At 38.7% G+C, this 26,217-nt stretch overlaps 1 protein-coding gene across 2 annotated transcripts in view; it reads left to right on the forward strand.

Moving 5' to 3' along the window:
* The window catches only part of LOC311088189 (SH3 and cysteine-rich domain-containing protein 3-like), an 82,344-nt gene extending 63,682 nt beyond the window's left edge, over positions 1–18,662 (forward strand). Inside the window, exons 1-4 of one of the 2 annotated variants that reach the window (XM_084121937.1) lie at positions 7,672–7,728; positions 7,879–7,930; positions 17,973–18,102; positions 18,469–18,662. In XM_084121937.1, coding sequence (XP_083978063.1) covers positions 7,905–7,930; positions 17,973–18,102; positions 18,469–18,567 — 255 coding nt within the window. In that variant the 5' untranslated portion in view covers positions 7,672–7,728; positions 7,879–7,904 and the 3' untranslated portion in view covers positions 18,568–18,662. Of the gene's footprint in view, positions 1–7,671; positions 7,729–7,878; positions 7,931–17,972; positions 18,103–18,468 lie in introns of those variants that run through there. The other variant, XM_084121936.1, reaches the window with a different exon arrangement.
* Positions 18,663–26,217: the final 7,555 nt, after the last annotated feature.

Genomic DNA, 26,217 nt, shown 5'->3' on the forward strand with positions numbered 1-26,217 from the left:
AAATGTTTTTATGGCTGAATTTTATAGACATGTATTTTCAAACAGCTATTTTTTTGTTCTGAATTCGTATACTGCAAATATTCAGTTTAAAAAAATACAGATTCAAGTTTTCAAGATGAAGAAATTCGGAACTTCAAATTCAGTTTTCTAAAATTCAAGTTCAAAAATTCAGATCTTACAGAAAGTAGGTCACAGGTCATCCACAGGGAAGAGTAAAGGATCTCAGATAAGTCGAACAGAGCATTTTGGCTGCACTGCAGTAGTTTTCTGCCGCAAACGCGGTGGTGGTTCAAGAGAATCCGAATCTTTCGTTCAGTCGTTTTTTATTTAATATTAAGAGTAGAAAAATGAGAAAACAGCTTGAGTATTGAATCCGTGTATCATTCGTTCAGTCGTTTTTTATTTAATATTGAAAGTATAAAAATGAGAAAACAGTTCCTTTTTCGATTTTTCATTTTTTCCAAAAAAACGAAAAACAAGAATTCAGCTTGATTTTTCGTTTTTCGTTCTGAGGTAGAAAAAATAATAAACAGCTTGAATATTCGATTTCTACACATGGGCGGGAATGAAACGCCCCTTTCCTCTGATTTGTCAGCCGAAGATTTTCCTCAGTTCTGCACTGCAGAATAAGAGTCCTCCGTTGTGCAGATTCTTAACGCATTTATTGCAACTAGGCTACATTTAATCTTTTTTTCATCAAACAACCAGACTAACGAATGGTTCGACACAACCCGTACTGGGGAATAGACTAGACAGGGCTTTCTTCTGTGTAGATATAAATTCACCTACGCTTTGCATCAGCTGGGTATGCAGGGTAAATGACGGCTGTGGCGGCTACCATGGTCGCCTCACCCAGTAATTATTTTATTTTTTTAATAATAAATGAAGATATAAATCAATATAATTAGTTGTAAATTAAATATTTTTAACACTAATACACAAAGAAAAGAATAATGCATTGACTATATAATAGGACTATTTTAACGTAAACGCATGAACTGTCATTCAGACTGACTATCTAACAACCGGAGAACAGAGAACAACAGAGATAAATACATAGGCCTACTCTTTTGAAATGTATTAATTTATATCTCAAAGATGTGCGCTTGCGCGCAGCGCACGGTCATGTTGAGAGGGAAACAAACGCATTTTATTATTAGCCTATTCAGAAATAGTGTAAAAGAACGTAAATAAAATACAACATTAACATTATAAACACTATTAATAACATATGTCTATGCGTATTTTACTTCCCCTTAGTGTAGCCTGTCAAATCCTTAAATGAATGGTATTCAGAAAACAACAAGAATGAAAAATAAGTAGCCCGTATAATAAAAATATAGCCTAACCTAATAACTTATAATAATAGCCTATTATGTCCTTTATTGAAACTGAAACTGTACGGACATTGGTTTCGCGCATCTCTCATTCGGTCCAAGGTTTCCATATTTGCAATGTAACATTTGGATGCTAACTAGTAATTTAAAGAAGGCTTCGTACTTCAGTCGAGTCCCAATATACACGTATATGCTAAATCATCATCTTCACAGCAAGGGAAATGAGTTTGGAATAACAGCAAGTAGGACTGTGCAGCACAGCCTTTATATTGTACAAAAGACCAATTAAATTAAGCAGAATATTTTTTATATATTTGGTTGACTGTGTTTTATTTTAATAATGAATAGGCTGCGATGTCAAGTTAGCAATGCCAGAAGTGAACTGATAATAGCCTAGATGTTGTGTGAGTAGGCCTGTCACGATAACAAATTTTGCTGGACGATAAATTGTCCAAGAAATTATTGCGATAAACGATAATATTGTTGTTCGAGACCATTTTCATCTAATATAATGATAATGGCATAATAATGCAGGTACACCTTTTCAAAGATCTATAAACTTTTATTTCTTAAGAATATTAAACATTGAAAACGGAAAAACATTTTAAATATCCACAAAAAATGAACAAAACAACCAAAAACAATAAAAGCAATGGACTCTCAGTGTCTGTTAACAAAAAAATTCACTTGAATAAATACCAAAAACAATAAATAAAATGGATGTAAACAAAATTGCACTTCAAAAAATATTAAACATTAGGCTCAGACATAAATACTGATACATTCCATAACAGGCAAAACTGCCGGTTAGGACCTTTGTAAACAAATAAAAAAAAGCCTCAACAGGATACCACAGCATTTTGCACTGTCCTCCTGTTACTTTGTCGACTAAACGCCCGGGTGATTGTGTAATTTACTGTCGGGAAGACGGAGACGCACTTTATTGCGTGTATATGCCACTGAAAATACTTGGTTAGGATTAGGGGTGAGGAGTGCGTGCGTATTACACGCCATAAAGTGCGTATCATATGCACGCAAAAACTATTTTTGGCGTATAAATGGCACGAGAAATAACATTCGTGGTATAGATACGCATTTTCATGAGAGCGAGCTCGCTGTCGCGTTTGGCTTTGAAACCAATTCCATCTCTTTTTTTTTCCCCTCCAACTCACAACTAACGTCTTTTCTCTCTCCCGGCAGTCGCCGCAAGCAGTCCCGCGTGACTGACAAGCGCCGCCTCCCCAAAAAGACCATGCAACTGACAAGAGAGTTCACTAAGGAACTGAGAGTGGTCATCCAGTCTCTTTGGTAGAGAGAGAGAGAGACGAGGAAAACAAACAAGCATGCAAATGGAATTATCGCGGCCGGAAAAATTATCGAGCTCATTTTTTTTTTTATCGTGCGATTAATTGATTTATTGACTATCGCGACAGGCCTATGTGTGAGCGAGCAATGCGCCAGCGCCATCACTTGGATTTGTTGCTCAGCAGGGGAAATAACTTAATATTCTGTCTTTTAATACTGTCATTCGAAGCAGTAAAATTTCGTCACCTTCCTAAAATAATTGCCCAAGTCATTTTTTCAGGTTTCTCAGAAAACACAAAAACGGAACCAATAATTGAATATCATCACCTTCCTAAAATAATTGCCTAAGTCATTTTTTCAGGTTTCTCAGAAAACACAAAAACGGAACCAATAATTGAATATCATCACCTTCCTAAAATAATTGCCTAAGTCATTTTTCAGGTTTCTCAGAAAACACAAAAAAAAATGAAAAGTTCGTTCTTCTTGATGCAGCTCCCATCTTGAAAAGCTTGTAAAATTGCCTTTTAAAATTGCTTGTAAAATCTTTTGACTTAGGCCAAATAAAACGGCCTAAGTCACACTCTTGACATAGGCTATTATACTACAGGGGTAGAAATGCATGATCTGTTCAACTGAGGATGTGGGGATTTTACCAGAGGTGGCCAGCATCATCAGGAGATGACTTATTCAAAAAAATCATTTTTGTCAAAAAATGACTTAGGCAATTATTTTAGGAAGGTGACGATTTATATTTTTATTTGTGTACATTCAAAATGACTACAAATGACCTTTAAAAAATAAAGAAAACAACATGATGCGCTGCGTCTCAGACTCCTTGAACATCTTTCTGGCGCACACCAAAAATGAACCAAAATAGAGTGAATAGCCTTCTGACGCACCTACTTTTGAAAGTCAACATTTAGATTATTTTAAGTAAAATGCATTATATTGTCACTTAGAAATAAAACACAGCATGGTTCATGATAAAAAAATAAATAAAAAAAAAACGTTACTTTACAGTTCGGAAAATAGCAAACCCCTGGCACTTGAGAACTCTGGTCTATAAAGAAGAAAGCCCTGTCTAGTCTATTCCCCAGTACGGGTTGTGTCGAGCCATTCGTTAGTCTGGTTGATGGAAAAAAATATGAAAAAGTTGCAATAAACGCGTTAAGAATCCGCACAACGGAGGACTCTTATTCTGCAGTGCAGAACTGAGGAAGAACTGATGACGGGACAGTTTGATCTTCGGCTGACAAATCAGAGGAAAGGGGCGTTTCATTCCCGCCCATGTGTAGAAATCGAATATCAAGCTGTTTATAAATTTTGCTACCTCAGAACGAAAAACGAAAACTAAAGCTGAATTCTTGTTTTTCGTTTTTTGGGAAAAAATAAAAAATCGAAAAATGAACTGTTTTCTCATTTTTCTACTTTCAATATAAAAAAAAAAAAACGACTGAACGAATGATACACGGATTGTGTATTAGATTTCTAATATTCTAGTAATAATAGTCCGCTGCAGCAGTTGCACGGAGCTTACAAAACGCGTGTATTGCAACTATAGGCTACATTTAATTTTCTCATCAAACAACTAGACTAACGAATGGCTCGGTACAACAGAAGAGCCTAGAAAGGGCTTTTTCTCTGTGTAGACCAGCAGTTGGTCTGAATTTGCTATAACCTATAGCCTATTTTCCGGACTGTATAGGCTAAGTCACATTTTGTCATGAAACACGCTGTGATTTATTCCAAAGTGACTCAGGCATATATAATGCAACGTTATAACGTTAAATAATCTAAATGTCGACTTTCAAAAGTAGGCGCGCCAAGAAGGCTATTCTCTGTATTTTGGTTCATTTTTGGTGAGCGGCAGAAAGATCTAAAGAGACCGAGACGCGCTAAAGCAGCTCATCATGTTGTTTTATTTATTTTTCAATGACATGATATTTTGTAGTCATTTTGAATGTACACAAATAAAAATATACATTTTACTGTTTCGAATGATGTCATATTATCTGTATGACTATAAATAACAGCAGTGGAACAAATCCAAGAGATGGCGCTCTGAATAAGTGGTATCTGAATAAGTCACGGCTGAAGGGCGTTGTTAGGCACGACGCGAATGAAACATTGGCCGAGGTTCTCGGTTAAAGCCAGTGGGTATTAATGTCTGGCTATAATTGTTGTAGAAATTGTGTTACTAAGACTTCTGTACACCCAAATAGTTGAATTTCCAAAACAGCCTAATACATGAATGAACCTCATCGTCGATTATGGTCTAGTATGAGTCTAACATCATAACATGGTCAGGCTGGTTGTTTCCATGTTCTAATGCTGCGGCAGCTTCCCGCAAAAGCTCACTAACAGATTTCGCCATATCTCGTCGTCTCGATTACAATATAATCACATTTAAATAATTTTGTTTCACACATTCAACTCATGCGGGACGTCGATGACTTAGCTTTACAGAAGGCGTGTCTCAGCGCCGTTACTAGAATAAGCCACACCCACTCATTAACATAGAATTTGCATGCAGGTTGTCTTTGAAAATGAAAACGAAAATGAAAACTGTGAAATAAAAGAGGAATTAAAATGAAAACGAAAATTTACATTTGTATTTGAATTGTGTCACTATTATTGCGTGAGCGTTAATAAAGAGCATTGTAAAAACTGCATTTGTAGTTTCTTTTTCACGTTTGGCTTTTCATTTTAATATTGGCAGTCTTGCCTCGAGACTGTAGTGAAAATGAAATGTGAAATCACCAATTGCATTTTATTTTTCAATTTGACAGGGATAATGCTGTGAAAATGAAATCATTTAATTTCATTCTCAATTTTGTCACATATTTTGCGTACTGTTTTCTGTAATGAAATCGTTAATCTGGTTTTAATTTTCATTTTAAAACCGAGGTCCTGACTCTCTGTGGTCATTAAAAATCCCAGGATGTCTTTCGAAAGAGTAGGGGTGTAACCCCGGCATCCTGGCCAAATTTGCCCCTTGGCCTCTGTCCATCATGGCCTCCTAATCATCCCCATATACTGATTGGCGTCATCACTCTGTCTCCTCTCCACCAGTAAGCTGGTGTGTGGTGAGCGTTCTGGCGCAATATGGCTGCCGTCGCATCATCCAAGTGGATGCTGCACATTGGTGGTGGTTGAGGAGATTCCCCCCTTCTATGTAAAAGCGCTTTGAGTGCCGAGAAAAGCGCTATATAAATGTAATGAATTATTATTATTATTATTATTATTTTAATCATTTAATTTATTTATTTAAATTTGGCAGAAAATTCCCTCCATACTACTGAAGAGAGTGCTTCACTGAATTATTAACTCTGACCAGTAGAGGGCAGCACACAGCATGAACTTCTGAAATTTAACTTAATGTATTTATTGTTTTAACTTTTCCAACAAATAACTTATTTAACCCATTCACTTAACTTTAAAGACAGCACAATGCGCTTTGTGCATTCTCTGACATTACATTTATTTATTTCATTAATATTGAGTATCAATTGATGTTAAACAAAACTGTGTGTTATTTTCTCTGGCAACTAAACTTCCAAAATAAATAATAATAATAAAAAAATAAAAATAAAAAACCTTCCAAAGCAAAGCCATTGTGTGTTCTCTCCACGCTCCGCAGCTTTTCCACACAGATTTTGAGAATTGGCCAGCTAAAAAAAATAGCCCAAAGAAGTAGACTAATGGCTAGTGTCCAGGAGATGCGAGGTACGTTCATATTTATGAAATAAACATAACTGATTTTGTCTCTGATTTTTGTCACCTCTAGTACTAAACTATAGTGCATAACTCACACTACAGCATTTGTGCTATGGGCATGATTTGTATCTCAAATTGTGTGGCTTGTTGAGGAGAGGTGTGCTATTTCTTTTCTAGAAGACAAAAAATCCTAGAGACTTAAAGGGATAATTTACCCAAAAATGAAAATTCTGTCATCATGTTGTTCCAAACCCATTAGACTTTGGTTAATCTTCGAAACGCACATGAAAGTTTTTGTAATGAAACCTGAGAGGCTTTGAAAATCTAGCTAAGCAAAATCTACCAGATCTAAAAAGTCTATAAAGGAATTGTAAAACAAATCCAAATGGATCGAGCAGTTTAATCTAAAAGAAGTCTTGTAAAGAGATATGATCACTTTATATGATGAACAGGTTTTTATTTACATCTAAACAAAGAATGACACACATAGGACATCACATATGGTAATCACAGAAGATTGTTCCTCACTCAACAAACCTCTTTGTTCTTGTGCATAAGCTTCTATTGTTTACCAAATGTAATTTGTGTGTCAATCATTGAAATAAGGCAGACTGATAGAGAACATAGAACATATCTCTCAAACCCTTTAGCGTCTCTAATAGATCATTTTGATTTCTAAAATCCTGTATTTTGCCATAAAACACTGGCATATTATTATAAATCTTTCTCTGTTACATGGCCATCATGTCCTGGAGGAAACTGAGAAGCTTGGGACCAACACCACCTAGTGGTCAAAGACTTGATTACTCTGGCCTGTTTTCATGGTCTAAAGATGATCTGAGACAAATGATGCACATTTTCACTGAACAGTTTAAGTAAAGTTTAATTTTTTTCCACACTGTTGTGACAACCATGTCATAACCAGACTTCTATTGACCACAATGCAGAGAAATAATAACACAAGACTGTTGTATTTGGATATGTCTTTAATGTTTCCTGCATAATTAATTAAAACAGCTAAATGCATATTTTGATAGGTCAGTTGTGTTTGACAGCATTGTGTAAAAACAGTAGATGCTCATCTCACTACAGATGTAAAAAAATATTTTACTGATTTCCTGAAACCTAATTTTTTAGTTCCATTGGGGAAAAAATCCAATTAAATTCTTTTAACTGCAAGAGACTTTGTGGGACATGTGCTCTGGCATGTAGTGCACACTCTTTAACAGGTTGCAACTGAATCTGAATCTGGTTCCTGATCTCACCCCCACTTCTCTGTCACTGTCCATGAAAGAGGCAAATTACTATCTCACTATTATATGGCTCTGTATCGCTTCAAAGCCATTGAGAAAGATGACCTAGACTTCCAGTGAGTCTATTCACATATTTATTAATATTTCAATTCAGTCATCGCATTCATGCAGTCAAAACCATCATAAATGCTATTAATTGGTTTAATTTCTAAACCTGATCAGGTGTGTTGTTTGTGTGTGTGTGTGTGTGTGTGTGTGTGTTTCAGTCCAGGAGATCGCATCACAGTGCTGGATGACTCTAATGAGGAGTGGTGGAGGGTGAGTTCATTGTGGTGGATTGCTATCAGAAGTTAAGGTTAGTACAGGAGTACATGAGTGAGTCAGGAGTACAGTTTTTCAGCCAGGGCTGGGCAACTTTGGTCCTCGAGATCCACTTCCCTGTAGAGTTCAACTCCAACCATGAACCCAATCACCTGCCTGTAGCTTTCTAGTAGTCCTGAAGACCTTGATTAGCTTGTTCAGGTGGGTTTGATTAGAGCTGGAGTTGAACTCAGGAAAATGGATCTTGAGGGCCAGAGTTGCCCAGCCCTGGTGTAATGACTGGGAGATTTCTAAGCAGAAGTCTCCTCAACACAAAGTAGTACAATGTTACTTAGAGTCTTATCAAAAAAAATATGCAGTGCTAGAACATTATTGGTTCATATTATTATTACTAAGGTTTCAAATTCATCTCCTGTGATCATTGTGTTTGATTTCGTTCAGACCATCCCCTTTTGATTTCTTCTCACACTACATAATTTTTGCTGGTAAAATTATTTGTCTCACACAAATATGATTTAATGGATAAAACCATGTTACGCAGTTTACAAGAGAATGGGAATGAATAAAGGAGACCCCGGTCTTTTCACGCACATTGTCATGGTTCCTGTCTTGTGTTCCCCTTGTCTTGTGTGGACTTATTTCCTGTTCTGTGCCATGTTTTGTAGTCCTTTGTAGTTTTTCTTGTTTTTTAGTCTTCCCAGGTGTTTCTAGTTAGCCACAGCTAGGGTTGGGTATCGTTTGAATTTGAACGATTCCGATTCCGATTCCAATTCCTTGTTTCGATTCCGGTTCTTAACGATTCTCGATTCCGATTCTTTTAAGAGGTAGGGTCAAAAAAGTTTAGATCAATTTTAATTCTATGAATTTTTTACTTTTTATGAACTTTACTATGAATTTCTCACAGGGCTGTTTTCAACTACAGTACAATATAAATATCAAATCTATTTTAAACAATTTTTTTAGGATATTTTAAATGAGCTAGCTAACCAACGGTCTTTCTTAAGGAAATAGTCTGACCTAAATGGGCTATCAGGTAAAATAGGCTAAATAAGGTTGTTTACACTCATGTGTAAATGTGTTTTCATCATTTATTTATTTATTTATTTATTTTACGTTCGCCGGCATCGCGCGCAGTTTTCAAACGAACGAGCAGAGGACGAGAGAATATGGTTGTAACTTGCAAGATACCGAAGAATAAGAAAACATCATATAAGTACGTTTTTAAAGTTTAACGTCAGGGTTGTTTGCTCTGAATACATTTTATGAGGCACTGTGAGTTAATAGGGGAACGTGAGTAAAATGAATCCGATCGCTCAAACCACTTCAGGAGGTGGCCTGGGCCGCATTCCAGACGAAACTGGACAAGTGTAAATGCATCTGGTTGTTGAAACCACATATGTAAATTGTCCTCCTCCCAAAAATGCAAAAAAATAAATAAATAAACGTGTGAGAGCGTGTTATAGGCTATGTAATGTAATAGCCAGATACGACGATACTGGAACACGCGCGTCACCGCAGATGAGAAGCTGAGCATCTGTTCATTAAGCCAACGTGCAAACTATCGCAAAGTAAAGTGAAAGTAAGTCGCAGACGCTTAACACATAATCATCATCATTAAAAGTAAAGAAAGAAATGATCTTACCAGGGCTGTTGTCACTCTCTCTTATTGCGGTCTTAATTTTGAAATTAGCTGATGATCAATAAAATGCAGCTCATATCTGTTGCTTTCAGTGACGTGCACAATCTGCATATAGCGCGGGAATTGAAGATCGGATTTAAATCCGTTTCGCAAAAACACATTTATGTGACCAGGTGTAAATGGAATCGTTTTGATTAATCAGATAGCTATCCAATCTGAGAAAACGCATGAAGTGACCAGGTGTAAACAGCCCCTAACAGCGGTGTCTTCTTCCGGTCGGCAGACTGGGAATCGAAACTAGGAATCGAAATTTAAACTTTTGAACGATTCCGGGAAAATCGCAAAGCTAGTCCCGGTTCCAATCGATACTCGATACTCGATACCCAAGCCTAGCCACAGCCCCTTGTTATCTTGTTTAGCTTGTTTGTCCCTGTGTATTTATAGCCCTTGTGTTTCACTTGTTACTTTGTCAGTTGTTGTACATGTATGGGTGCTTCTAGTTCGGTCCTGCTCGTGGTTTTGTTTCTTTGTCCTTCGTGTTCTTTATTATTTGTACTACGTGTTTCTCCATTAAAACCCTGCATATAGATCCTCGCTTCCACCTGCTTTCTCCGGCACACTACACACATGGAGTGCACATTATTATTATTTTTTGTATTAAGCAAACAGAGCAATACAGATAAGTACGAACACACACACACACACACACACACACACACACACAAAAAACATATATACAGTGAGGAAAATAAGTATTTGAACACCCTGCTATTTTGCAAGTTCTCCCACTTAGAAATCATGGAGGGGTCTGAAATTGTCATCGTAGGTGCATGTCCACTGTGAGAGACATAATCTAAAAAAAAAAAATCCAGAAATCACAATGTATGATTTTTTAACTATTTATTTGTATGATACAGCTGCAAATAAGTATTTGAACACCTGAGAAAATCAGTGTTAATATTTGGTACAGTAGCCTTTGTTTGCAATTACAGAGGTCAAACGTTTCCTGTAGTTTTTCACCAGGTTTGCACACACTGCAGGAGGGATTTTGGCCCACTCCTCCACACAGATCTTCTCTAGATCAGTCAGGTTTCTGGGCTGTCGCTAGAAACACAGAGTTTGAGCTCCCTCCAAAGATTCTTCATTGGGTTTAGGTCTGGAGACTGGCTAGGCCACGCCAGAACCTTGATATGCTTCTTACAGAGCCACTCCTTGGTTATCCTGGCTGTGTGCTTCGGGTCATTGTCATGTTGGAAGACCCAGCCTCGACCCATCTTCATTGCTCTAACTGAGGGAAGGAGGTTGTTCCCCAAATCTCGCAATACATGGCCCCGGTCATCCTCTCCTTAATACAGTGCAGTCGCCCTGTCCCATGTGCAGAAAAACATCCCCAAAGCATGATGCTACCACCCCCATGCTTCACAGTAGGGATGGTGTTCTTGGGATGGTACTCATCATTCTTCTTCCTCCAAACACGTTTAGTGGAATTATGACCAAAAAGTTCTGTTTTGGTCTCATCTGACCACATGACTTTCTCCCATGACTCCTCTGGATCATCCAAATGGTCATTGGCAAACTTAAGACGGGCCTTGACATGTGCTGGTTTAAGCAGGGGAACCTTCCGTGCCATGCATGATTTCAAACCATGACGTCTTAGTGTATTACCAACAGTAACCTTGGAAACGGTGGTCCCAGCTCTTTTCAGGTCATTGACCAGCTCCTCCTGTGTAGTTCTGGGCTGATTTCTCACCTTTCTTAGGATCATTGAGACCCCACGAGGTGAGATCTTGCATGGAGCCCCAGTCCGAGGGAGATTGACAGTCATGTTTAGCTTCTTCCATTTTCTAATGATTGCTCCAACAGTGGACCTTTTTTCACCAAGCTGCTTGGCAATTTCCCCGTAGCCCTTTCCAGCCTTGTGGAGGTGTACAATTTTGTCTCTAGTGTCTTTGGACAGCTCTTTGGTCTTGGCCATGTTAGTAGTTGGATTCTTACTGATTGTATGGGGTGGACAGGTGTCTTTATGCAGCTAACGACCTCAAACAGGTGCATCTAATTTAGGATAATATATGGAGTGGAGGTGGACATTTTAAAGGCAGACTAACAGGTCTTTGAGGGTCAGAATTCTAGCTGATAGACAGGTGTTCAAATACTTATTTGCAGCTGTATAATACAAATAAATAGTTAAAAAATCATTTTATTCAAAAATCAAAATTATTTTTTTTGATTATGTCTCTCACAGTGGACATGCACCTACGATTACAATTTCAGACCCCTCCATGATTTCCAAGTGGGAGAACTTGCAAAATAGCAGGTTGTTCAAATACTTATTTTCCTCACTGTAGGCAAATATAGATCTTGAAAATGCAAGTCTCAGACAAATAAGCTAGTTTACGAAAAAGAAGAAAAGATGCATAATACGAGAGGAGACAAATGAACAAACAAAGAAACAAACATAAAAACAGCATAAAAGCAATATAGATGAACATGCATATATATTAGGATGATACACCTATCTCGATACTTGGGTGCCAATACGATATGTATTGCGATTGTTTTAAGAATTGCGATTCTACAAGTATTGCAATTCGATATTGCAATTTTTTATTGTTTAATGTTTAAAATGAATAGGATTTATGATAACATGACACGGAAGTACTCCAGCGACAGTACCTGGGTGACCTCTCAGCTCTCTGTATTGCACCTGCGGACACCTATCAACCAAGACGACGACGCTATCTGCATGACTTTATTGGCGCCGGCGCAACAATAGGTTTTAGAGCTTTTCAGTTCTTCAGGAAACCTTCAGACAGTGTTTCGCTTCAGTTTGAAACCAGATAAACTTCACATGCTTGTCTTCCTTCACAAAAATTTGCCATAGACTGAGTATGCAAGAAGTAAAAATGCATTATCAGTATCCTTATGTTTGTTGGGTAAAAAAAAAAAACTAAATAAACAAAGTAAAAATTAACTTGACTGATAACTTGACTGCTGACCCAGTTCTACTCAGTCGTCACAGAGTTTCTATAGATATCGCGATATATCGATATTGTGAATTCTTTTGGCCACAATAACCGTGGTGTGAAAAATCTAACATCATGGCAGCCCTAGTTCAAAATATGTAAATGTTTATTCTGAAACAACCTTACTGTCATTATTTATTTTTATTTTTTTCATTAAATGTGTTTTGTAGAAAAATGAATAAAGCTCTTTCTGATTCTGATGAATTTGTCATAGACAATAGAGATGGAGGTTGGCTCTTTTGACGCATGCTAACAAACAGGACTTCCAACATGCTACACGTTAGCAGTGAATAGCTACATGCTAATAGCAATTAGCTTAGGGTTAAAACATGATAAAAACAAGTAAAAATGTGCTAGCAACATGGTAATCATGTTAGCATCATGCTAGCAACATGATAATCATGTTGGCATCAGGCTAGAAACATGTAATCGTGTTGTCATGATGGTTTGTTATGATTGGTCATACCAGAGGCATTTCACCTATTGAGATGCCTCACTCATGTTATCAGATAACCAGGGTTACGCAAGTAACCTAAAGCTTTTGAAACCTTTTAGAATCATCATGAAATCAAAATTGACTATTGTTGTTGAAATACTGCAGTATTTTTTTTTATAAATTATTTATCGATGAACATAATTTTCCAAAAATTCATGTTCCCTTGTAATCTTCAATCAAAATAACTTTTCCTCCCTCTTGGAATAACTTCTCTTCTCTAATGAAGTGTTTACTGGCGCAAGGGCGGGGCAAACTGTCACTCACATGAGATCATCGCAGCAGCAAACCACAATGATCTCGCTTGAGTCTCGCTTAACAATCCAATTAATTCTCGATAGACAAAATCAAGTTCTGCCCTACTTTTTTTTTTTTTTTTGGTCAAGAAGCCATTCAGTTGGGAAGAAAAGACTAACACAACTTCCATTCCATGCCGATATTAGCTCAAAAGGTTTCGGTAAACACAGACTTGTTGAACTATGCTGATAACGACGGAACTTGCGACCATAGTTGGCTAAAGATGCTTTCAGGAAACTCACCCCTGCAAAGTTTTTTTCAACCGGCTACAGCTCACCTGCCTGTGATTTTTCAGGTGATCCTGAAGAGCTTGATTAGCTGATTCAGGTGTGTTTGATTAGGGTTGGAACTAAACTCTGCAGTACATTTGGGTCTCTATTACCCCTTTTCCACCAGCAAGAACCGGGTGCTAGTTCAGAGCCAGAGCTCTGTTGAACTCTGCCAGTTCAGAGTCGGTCCGCACCGCTCCGATTCATCTCGAACAAGCCTTCCATCAACAATGGCAGTCGTTGCATTACTATTGATGCTCATGGCCAGGGCCACACGGAATCTGCTGACTTTTTTTGTGATTTCTGTGTGGAATTTTTGGGAAAATCTGCGGAATTATGCGGAATGGTTTTAAATGTGTTACAGGTGCAATGTGTCATATTTCTGAGGATCTATTGACAGAAATGCAATATAAGATCCATAACTATGTTTTCAGTGGTGTATAAAGACCTTACTTAATGAAACGTTATGTTTTTATTACCTTAGAATGAGTCATTTATATCTACATAACCGCGGGAACCCCCTTCTATGAAGGTCGACATATCATGACGTCATGTTTCTACCGTAGCCGAAAGCGAACAAACAGCGCTAAAGAAACCTCATTGCTTGACTTGCTACTCTCTGCTGCTGACTCAGACAACAACATCTTTTGTCTTACGTCGGCCACCGTAGCTTCTCCTTCGAGTTTGAAAACGGAGGGATAGGCCGTCAGTGACTGGCTGTTTGCAATTCGCAAATCACACACTGCACCTTTAAACAGATCTTAGAGTATTGGAACTGAAAATATTACAAAATAAAATATTAAATATTCACTTCTTAATTTTTATTTAAGGTTTACAATACAAATACAAATAGAAAAAGAACATTTGATCTATGTTATTGTCCATACACTAAACAGCGGAGAAAATTGCATTGTGCACAGATCATTAAACAAGTAATTGCATATAATTTAAGAACAGGGCAAAATAAATATCAATATTAAAATAAATAAAGTATATAAAGTAATGAACTACTTTTAAGAGCTATAAATTACTTTTAAATAAATAAATAAATAAATACTGGTGTGACAATCAGTTACAGAACAGTTCATTAAATACATAAATACATAAAAATATAATTAAATAAATATATTAATAAATACATTCATATTAAAAAAAAACACTAATTTACTATTTTACTACTAATTTAGCATCAGAAAAAGTCATTTGACGTCAGAAAAGCTACTGAATGTGTGTGGAGTTTGGAGCTTATTTTGAGTCTCTGCTGTTGAATTTGGCAATCAGCATCATCTTAACATTGTCTTCAGTTAGGCTTCGTCTGTGCTGTGTCAGAAGAGAAGAATAGTGGGAAAAAAGTCTCTCCACATCCACTGAAGTAGTGGGCAGATGCAGGTACAGTGCAGCCAGTGGGGCAAGTGTTGGCATTCGATCTTCCCTTGCAGCCCACCACTCCACTGCACTAACCTCGCCTGTATCACTCTTGTCCATACAGATGTAGCGATGCCACTCCTCTGCAGACACCTTGCTCAAAGCAGGGACAACTTGGACATAACTCTGCATATCAGGTTTTAAGCCAGATACCTTGGCTGGATCAAAGATTGGGAGGGCTTTAAATAGTTCAGTGGAAGGATGTCTCTCCATCACAGCCTGAAGCTTGGTAGAACATTGTGCCATTGCTTCTTTAAACATCTCAGAACAAGTGTACCGCTCATCATCATTTAACTCCTTCATCTGCTCTCTGGTGCGGGGACGCCAGTCCTCAGCCTCTGCGGTGCGCCCATACTCAAACAACATGCTGAGGTCCTCTAGCTGACTGAAGATGGTGGCAGCCACGGGTCTGGAGGTTTCTTCAAGCTTGACCAGGGTGGCAAGTATATCGGAGCTATGCTCAACAATGAAGGTGGCCTGGATTTTCATGAGTTTTCCGTTCTCCTCTAACAGAACTCTAAGATCCCGCACAGCTTTAGAGGACAGTGGCAGCGTTTGGATGAAGCCGTGCAAAATATCAATGTTTTCTGCCAGATATTGCACAGCTTTTATCCAGGAACCCCATCTTGTCTGGACAGCAAACACTGGCATGAGAGGAGACAGACCCTGCTGCATCATGAAGGCCCTCAATTCAAGACGACGCTGGGGTGACTGGCAGAAAACACGCTTTACCAAACCACACATCCGGTTCAGTTCTTCAAATGTCTCTGGAAACACTGCTAAAACTAACTGCAGAAGATGTGCAAGACAGGTGACATGTACGGCATTGGGAAAGAGGCCATAGAGAATCGTGTTATATGCTTTTTTCATATAACTTGCAGAATCTGTGACAAAAGCCCATACATCATTAAAATCAATGTTGTTGGAGTTAAGACAGGAGATGACAGCCTGCGATACAGTGCTGAAATTAACCCGATCCAAAAAAACGAGATCTGCTGCAACAGGTGGCTTGCCCACTGGCTGGAGGAGAATAGCAAGAGCACAACGTCCGCAAGCATCTGTTGTTTCATCTGCAATTACATAAACAGGACTTCCATTTACAGCCTGCTTGATGTCCTCCAAATACTGAGGAAATAAGTGTGGAAGATAATCAGAGCGTAGGTGAGATGGAGCTGGAATTGACCCTCCCTGTTTGCAGTACTTCTGTAAAAATGAGGAAAATTTTGAGGTTTTTTCCAGAGGGATGTCGGCTTCAATGAAGGTCTTTATGAAATCATAAATGAACTCCTTTCTTTCAGCTGTAGATAGAGTCTTAGACATACAGGAGGCCAATGTCTGTGTTCTGAATGATGCTGGGGGGTAAAAAAGTATTTTATTTTTTTAGGGGGCTATTTTAATTCCAAAGCCAAGGGAACTTTATCAGGATGCATAGTATCCGGAGAACATTTATTTATTTACGATACATTATTCATTCACAAAGAGAATTGATGCCCTTGAAGGTTAGAGTTTTCCTCATTTTATTGATTAAGGCATTAAGATTTCCAAAAGATGATTTTGTATTCCTCTTTTAAGTCAACTTTAGCATGGGTGTGTTCACTTATGCTAAGCACTGTATGTGTATGTGTGTGATTGTGTGTGTGTGTGTGTGTGTGTGTACTGTTCACAAGTTTGGGGTCGGTACGATTTGAAATGCTTTTAAAAGTCTCTTCTGCTGTGTTGCACAACAGAGGTTTACTGGTTAAATAAAATAATGTGAAATGGTTTGATTTTACTTAAAACATTTATAATAAATAAATATAGTACTATTAGCCTATCAATATTACTTTGAGAAGTACGTTCGATTGTATAGTATATTTCTGTGATCATTAATATTCATCAAGTTAAACCGAACTTTTATTTTGACGGGTTTCTGAGTGTATCTGATGCTGAAATGCAGAACGTCGTGTAATCAAATCTGCGGCACTCATTTACAGAGACTCGCAAAACTATCAGACTTTAATAGCAGTCTTTAATATTCACAGACACTAGTCAATATAGTGATTTGATATTATAATCGGCAGTGAGACAGAGTAGTTATTTCCACTTTGCGCCGGTATTGCGGTAGCAATAAACACAAATAAACACAACCCAGCACTGTTCTCATCATGATTACTTTTTATTATTTTTCAACACAAAGAAAATAAAACTTTAAATAAACTTGCCAAGAGCACTCCTCTTTCTATTCGTGTGGCGAGCGGATTTGAGATGTTCCAGTGCCGTCTGTCGCCTCAGGTAATCAACGTGTTGACAGGCTTTACAAAACATAACTCCGCCATCTTCATAAAAATCGTTTGCAAATTCTTTTGCTCTGTCCTGTGCCGTGATTTTGACAGACAAGTGACGTTTCCTTAATTCCTCCGCGTTCAGTTTTATTTTAGACATTTTCAACTTTCACTCTCTCATAAAATGTAAACATCAATCAGCGCAGCCTACTACCCCCTCACAATCGCGTGCGTGCGCGCAGGTTGTAGCCTGTCAATGACTGACACTACATTCCGGGGAAAACTGCGGAAATCTACAGAGGTTTCTGCGGGAGTCTGCGGGCGCGGATTCCGTGCAGGCCTGCTCATGGCTTTGCAAACCTACAACTTGCATAGACGGAGATTACAATCGAGCTGCTATTAGCTTGATTAGCTGCTATTTAAAAAATGGCAGTCACAAGTTTCTTTTTGTCTTGTTGGTCACCCCGCTTTGGGTGTTGAAAAACAAAGAACCAATTTGAAACTAGGCTCTGGCTCTGAACCAGCACCAGCACTGCCTTGGTGGAAAAGGGATGTGAGCAAGGCTTTAGACCTAGGCTTTAAAGTAAACACTAGCCCACTAGTTTTAAACTGTGTCTATGTGTGTCTCAAAGGGTAAGATTGGTGAGAATGGTGCCCATGAATTACATCATCAGGGTGCGAGTAGGCGAGAGGGTATATAAAGTGAAACGCTCCTTCGTGGGAAACAGAGAGATGGGCCAGATTACCCTGAAGAAAGATCAGGTCAGTGTGGTGAGGATTGAAGAAGGATGAGTGATTGCCATGTGGATCACTATTATTTATAAAGTGTTGGGGAGAGTTACCCAGCTGCTTTCTGTTGAGGTCTTACTGCTAACAGCTTCTCAAATTATATAGCAAGCTAAACCTGAGAAATGGCAAATGTGTTTTTATGTGCTCCTCTCTCCTCCCCTGAATAATTCAGCTGGAATACCTCTGTATGTCCCATATGATAATCTAAAAATCTGGTCTGCCTATATCATTTTTGTACTTAAGCGTAAAGGAGCCGAATCAAAATGCATTTAAGAGGCAGTTTATTGACTGATCACCGATTGATTTTTTTCAGATTTATAACTGTGTTCTGCTTTGTAGATTGTGGTGAAGAAAGGAGAAGAGGTGAATGGATATCTGAAAGTAAGCACTGGCCATAAACTGGGCTTCTTCCCTGCTGACCTTCTACTGGAGCTCTGAATGATGGAGATTCATTAATGAAGAAAATATGTGAAGCTCAAGAATGGACAGAGAAACAAATGAGACAGGAGAGAAATGACAAAATCTGACCTAACTGGCTTACATAGGGTCTAAATTTAACTTTTACCAAGCACTGTATATGAATAAAGATATTTGCTGAGAAAATAAAAACAAAGTTTCTCATTAGTTGGCCAGTGATTTTATTAGGAACTGCAAAAATAAGTTTGTATTGTCTAAAACTCTTTGTGGTGACACATACATTACTCACATTAAAAACAGGTGTAACACATAACCAAATCAAAGAGAAACCATAGCAACAAACTGAAACCTAGGTCAAAGAACTAAAGCGCATAGTAATCCCAGACAATCCCTTATATATATATTTGTAGGAACACCAGTTTTGTTTTGTTTTTACACACCAGTTAAATGAAAACAGAAAGTGTGAACATGTGACATACAAAGATACAAAGAAACGTTTTTTTTTGTTGTTGTTGTTTTTTTTTTACATTCTAATACTTAACTTATTGCAGCAGTATACAAGCTTACAAAAATATATTTTTGATATGCTTTAACATGTTATGACCCAGACAACTACTGTATGAGATAAAAAATCAGGTCTTTTGTTGTGTTTGTGGGTAGGATTTTATTATTGACTACTCTTTTCAAAGAGGAAGTCAGAACCATTGAAGTGATGAGTAAACAAGATGGATGAAGTGTGCTTTATTAACTCCTGACAGAAACCACAAATTGATGACGAAGATTAGGCATTTTTCGCTATCGTTGGTCATTAAGATGGCTGTTGCTAATGTGCCTTCCCAAGTTTGTTCCTGCCTTGCCATGGTTAGCCTGCTATGCCGTTCAGCACATGGCTGCTGATCATTGAAATTTACCCATGAGTTATTGAAAAGCGACTTTGTGGAACAAGCTAACATAGCGTTTACAGAAGGCATGGCGTTCAGCTACTGTCATGCGCCTCACGAGACCGAATTCTGGTAATGTGGGACACTTTCTGAAAATGTAACTTCTGCATATTTTTTTATTATGATCCAAATGTCTTAACCCTCATATGCTACTACTTTAAATAGCTTTAGAGCTCTATTATACTATACAGAATAAAAAAGAAGGAAACATTAAACACTAGATGCATGACTCTTCCTCAAACACACATTGACCCCAAACGTGGGCTAATGCATCCTTTTCCCTCGAAAATAATGGGCGGTGGGGATGTTCTCTTTCGATGCAAAAAATATTTTGTTCCACCAAAATGCTCCAAATGATGCGGACCACCTGGGGGTGGAGTCTTCATTCCACTCGAGGCGGTCCGTTCTGGGACAGAATATCTGCTCTCGTGTTCAGTGAGCTCGGCAAACGTATTGCTCTTACTGAGTGGAGATTGTCTTGTTCCCACAGGAGGTGGCAACACACCAGTCTGTTCAGCAGATGGGACCTGAGACCCCCCTGGTGATTTAAATACAAGGTTACCACTGTCATGTTGCTCGACCGGACCAGAACATGGTGGCCTTGTCATCATATCCATGTAGTTGATCTTGCAGCCTGATATTGGCTCTGTCCAGGTGCCCCACCCAGTCTTGGAGGTGTCTGTCAGACTACTTTCCTTCTGGAAACCAAGCCTAATTCCACTCTCATCTGATACAGGTGGGCCGATTTCCAGGAGACCAGGGCTCTGATTCAGCCATGGGTTACCCTGTAAAAAATACGGCTCTCGCGCCACGCTCGTTCTGCGAGCGAATTGGAGCGAGTAACCCTTTTTATTGTCTCTAAAACCCAATTCGGCATGCCAGGAATGGCTTCCCAAGTCTGACTCCGGGCGGCAAAGGGTTGGAGAGCCACAGATAGCAGCTCGCCGTGCTGTGGTGGGGGGCTGACACTTACAGCAGCATGAAACAGAGGAAGAATGCTCTTTTTGTGAAGGTGTTTGTTTTTAATCTGATTCGCCTTAACAGCGGGAAAAGGTCTGGGTGCCTGGTGGGGGGAACCCTGCATGAGACACACTCGTGGCATGACATTTTGCAAAAAACGTTGCAATATTTGCTTTCGCCAGAAAGTCGTAGGGTAGAAGTGCAGAGTCAGCTTTGAGCTGCGAGGAGGCTTGATGTCAATGGCGGGTAGAAAAGCTTCTGAGGAGATGATCTTTGTGCTGAAGGAAACAAATTCAAACTCAATGGCTTTTTTGTGCGACTTAAATAGGCAGTCGGCTTTGCCCATTTCGGTGATGTGAACCAGTCAGGCTTCAGTATGCGGAGAAAACTGAGTTTCCCCATAAGCCTCAGAGACCGATGTAATGCGAAAGAAACATATAGAAAGGGAGACAAATTATTCCAGGCCCTATTGGTAAACTGGGACACTTTAAACACATTCAGATGTTATTCAAGTGAACAACAATTATAATAAACATCACTTTTTTTTTTTAAGGAGGGGTGCAGGTACAGCAGAAGTCCAATCCTCAGTCTTCTTGGGAACATTTTCATCACCATATCTGGCTTTGCAAATATTGCAAATGTCCCGGCCATCTTTATTGTATTTTTTTTGGCAGGCTTTGTTTGTTTGTATGAAATGTATGAAAACTGTTAGCTGCATAAAGCATGTCTATCCTCACTCCAATGATGATTCAGGGACTTGAAGAGGGACTTGTCCACTGGTTGCAGACAGTGGGTGGTGTGGGAAGAATAGCCCACCACATGTACCCTGTGTGACTGCATGAGCCTCAGGAATTTGATGTTGAATACATGGCTGGTGTGGCCGTCCAGCGGCAGCACATGTGGTCTGAGGTCATCCTTAAGGAGCATGTCCCACAATCCAAAAATAGCTCAGTTGTTATCCAGCCGTTATCGGACACCTTCACCACTGTTGTTGGGGGTAATGTTATAAAGCCACTTTGGCTTTGAAAATGACTAAGAGGGGGGCCGTAGTCCCCTGCAATATTAAAGCTGGCCAAAGGATTTTTCATCTCCCACTTTTAACCTGACGTGACCTCATAGCAGGCACTCCCCACCTCTGAAATCACAGTGGCTGACAGAAAATGCTCCTGTCTCATCGCAATTCAAAATGTGGGAAGGCACATCCTTGATTCCCAGCTCAGTAAGGAGATTTTGATACTGCTTAAACCATTTCTCAATTGCTTTGGGGTTAATCCCTGCTGCTCTTGCAGCAGAGAGGGCCTCCGGTTACCTTTGGCCGAGAACATTTCGGCGCATAAAATTTTCCAACCAGTACTGCACATACAATCATGCAAAGTTGTGGACCCTGCCCTGCCTCCACCTGCTCCCTATACTCCATTATCACACCCTTCATCCTATTCTGAAATGCCTTGTTGATGCTAGAGGTCAGAGGAGAATGGGCCGACTGATTCAAGCTGATAGAAGAGCAGGTTAGGGTTAGGGTTAGGGTTATTTCCTTTGACTGAAATAACCACTCGTTACAACCGAGGTATGCAGCAAAGCATTTGTGAAGCCACAACATGCACAACCTTGAGGCGGATGGGCTACAACAGCAGAAGACCCCACCGGGTACCACTCATCTCCACTACAAATAGGAAAAAGAGGCTACAATTTGGACGAGCTCACCAAAATTGGACAGTTGAAGACTGGAAAAATGTTGCCTGGTCTGATGAGTCTCGATTTCTGTTGAGACATTCAGATGGTAGAGTCAGAATTTGGCGTAAACAGAATGAGAACATGGATCCATCATGCCTTGTTACCACTGTGCAGGCTGGTGGTGGTGGTGTAATGGTGTGGGGGATGTTTTCTTGGCACACTTTAGGCCCCTTAGTGCCAATTGGGCATCGTTTAAATGCCACGGCCTACCTGAGCATTGTTTCTGACCATGTCCATCCCTTTATGACCACCATGTACCCATCCTCTGATGGCTACTTCCAGCAGGATAATGCACCATGTCACAAAGCTCGAATCATTTCAAATTGGTTTCTTGAACATGACAATGAGTTCACTGTACTAAAATGGCCCCCACAGTCACCAGATCTCAACCCAATAGAGCATCTTTGGGATGTGGTGGAACAGGAGCTTCGTGCCCTGGATGTGCATCCCACAAATCTCCATCAACTGCAAGATGCTATCCAATCAATATGGGCCAACATTTCTAAAGAATGCTTTCAGCACCTTGCTGAATCAATGCCACGTAGAATTAAGGCAGTTCTGAATACGAAAAGGGGTCAAACACAGTATTAGTATGGTGTTCCTAATAATCCTTTAGGTGAGTGTATATAACTGACATAAACGATCCATGATTTTTTTTTTTTTTTTTATAACCTCACCATTATTCACCTCAGAATGCTATGTCATTTTACTTATAATCACGGTTCACTGCAAGGTTGAATATGTTGTGCCACACCCCCGGAAGTGATGTCATAGCCACAAAACCATTTTTTTTTATCCCATACATGCTTATGATGAGCTCAGTGTTTATTTAGTTATTTTAGTAATTAAAGCATATGTAAAGATATAAATTGAGAAGCTTAATGTCTTTTACCCATCTTGGTAAAACCCATCTCTTACCCATTGTCCCACTTTACCAGTATTCAACCTACGTTATTAATTTGCGAGAGCTTGTTGTAGTTACTAATTACCTATTCAACAGTGTAATTAGATCACTGTACTAATTATTCTCTCTAGAAAGTATTTAATTACTAATTACTTTCTTAATCAACCTCAACCAGCAGAATTGTTTTAATTTTTTCAAATAAATACTATAGGTTGCATATGTAATAAACATACTTTTTTAACATCAGACAATACTTTTTTTATGTTAAACCCACTATTGTTTTATATAGAAGTTTATACCAGTGGTTCTAAACAGCAGTCCTCAGGACCCACTGCTCTGCACATTTTGTGTGTCTCCCTTATTTAACACACCTGATTCAGATCATCAGCTTGTTAGGAGAGACTCCATGAACTGAACTAAACATTTATATTATCGAATTTCATTCAAAAGATGGCCGACACAGCAGCAGTGCTTGAGTGAAGCTCCTCAAATCTCAGTCTGCTAAATGCTCTAATCAACTTACGTTCGTGCATATCTATCCCACGTCAAGTTCTGAGTGTTACTAGAGTTACAAAACCTCCTTTTTATGACTTGTTAGATGGATACTGTTACAATCTGTTCACTTGTTCATCTCTCCTGTGCTCCATCATGGAACAAAACGCAACCAACGCATTCATTCTGAACGCTCTCCAACGACTTAAGCAAGAGATGTTCACGTATTTTGACCCGAAACTTGACAACCTGCAAACAGCTGCCAATGCGTTGCAGTCTTCCCTTAAATCTCTCGGGGATCAAGTAGGCGAGCTCGAATTTAAAGTCAGTTCAAACCAGGATAACATAACTGATCTAAAGCAACGCATTGAAACGCTGGAGAAGCAAAATGCTGTCCTGCTACAGAAAGCCGAGAACGCCGGAAATCGGAGCAGAGCCCTAAATCTTCGCATCATTCACGCTCCTGAGCGAGCTGAAGGTACTGATACAATCGGCTTTATTGGACGTCTACTCACCCTTCTCTTTGGCGAAGCTAGCTTTCGGGTTCGGGTCTGTCCTGATTTGCACTTCTCCTTATACTTTGCACTTTGTAACTCTCCTACCCTGCATTCAATTCATGAATCTTTATTTGCCGTAAACTGTGGTGCTTTGCGACTTGACGCAGGGTCATGCTATACTGACGCATGCCCTCACCGATGATTTTTAAAAAAAATTTACAATTTTTTTTATTATTATAATCATCTTAATTTATCATACTTCATTTTTTTTTTTTTTTTTTTTTACAGGCTCAATCTAATTCCATTTATTGATGATGCATGGAATTTTCTATATACTGAGCTTCTGAATGTTATAAACAAGCATGCTCCTTGGACCATTGTTAAAGTTAAAGGTAGTCATTTACCGTGGGTAAATGAAGACCTTATTAATCTCTTTAAACAGAGGGATAGGGCTTGGTACAAATTTCGACGATCGACGTACAAAATACACTGCTGACTGGGAAGAATACAAACGATTAAGGAACATTTGCACTATGCAAACGATAAACTCCAAATCAAATTATTTCAGAAATTGTCAAACAAATGATTTTAGAAATCCACAACGATTTTGGAAACAGGTTAATAATGTACTTGGGAAATCAGGGCGGGCTACAGCTAATTTGAATCTGAATAATGAAAGTATAGATGATCCAGCTACCATTGCTAATGCTTTTAGTTTGAATTTTTCCCTAGCACCACAAGTACAGACTTCTACTTTTCAACCTGATCTCACTCCTTGTTTCCAGCCAGGCAGTTCTTTTTCATTTACAGAGGTCAGCCCAGCTGATGTGTAAAGGGCCATAAGGGAACTGTCCTCTATCAGTGGTGCTGGTCCAGATGGCATCGAGAATAAGTTTATTAAAATTGGTTCTCATGTACTAGCAGTGCCATTGGACTCACTTTTCAACTTGTCGTTCTCTTCTTGTAAATTTCCTTTAGCCTGGAAATGTGCCAAAGTTATCCCACTTCATAAAGGTGGCGATCCTGAGAATATTAATAACTACAGACCCATCTCAATCATCAATAGTGTTGTAAAAGTTTTTGAGAAAATAATCTTTTTCCAATTATCGAATTATTTAGCTGACAATAACCTATTATCTCAATGCCAATCTGGATTCAGAAAACATTTTTCTACCACTACAGCACTTCTTAAATTTATCAATGATGTGTTTTCGAGTTTTGATAATCGTATGTGTACAGGTGCATTATTTTTAGATCTTACTAAAGCTTTTGACTTAGTTGATCAATATTTACTTCTAGATAAATTGTATTCTGTTGGTCTGTCTACCTCTTCTTTGCTTTGTTTCAATTCTTATCTACACAATCGTCGCCAGTGTGTGTCCTTTGGGGGCAGCATCTCTTATTTCACTGGCATTGACAGAGGAATTCCTCAAGGTTCCTCTCTAGGGCCTTTACTATTTTCGATATTTATCAATGATCTTCCGCGTAACTGCACTGATTGCAATATCCAACTTTACGCTGATGACACGGTCATTTATTGTTCCAAACCTAATATTTATGACATCAGCACTACATTACAAAATGGTTTTGATTCAGTCCAGCGGTGGCTATTGTCCAACAAGCTTCTACTTAACAAATCAAAATCATATTCAATGCTTTTTCAAAAAAAGCAGAATCCTTCATCTGAAAATTCACTAAAAATTACATTTCTTGATCAAACTCCCATAAAACCTACTAGGCAGGTCAAGTATCTTGGCATTTGGCTTGACTCTGATCTTTCTTTTAGCACTCATGTACATAATATAACTAATAAGCTCAACTGCTCACTTAGAATTTTATACCAATAAATGAACTGCTTTAATTTTCCTGTCAGAAAAAATAATTGTTTCTCAACTTTTATTGCCAATTTTGGATTATGCCGACATCGTACCAAAATACTACAGCCTCCTGCCTTCAGTCTCTTAACACTGCCTACAATAGCCTGTGTAGATTTATCCTCCGCTGCCCCTACAGAACACACCATTGTGAAATGTACCATCAACTGTCCTGGCTGAAGAAGGCATTTTCATTGGTTACAATTTATTTTTAAATGTATTTATATGGACTATCCTTCCTATTTAAAACAATATCTAATTCCATTTAG

Source organism: Abramis brama (genome assembly GCF_963993115.1).
Source record: "Abramis brama genome assembly, chromosome: 8".
In the NCBI taxonomy this organism is placed as follows: domain Eukaryota; kingdom Metazoa; phylum Chordata; class Actinopteri; order Cypriniformes; family Leuciscidae; genus Abramis; species Abramis brama.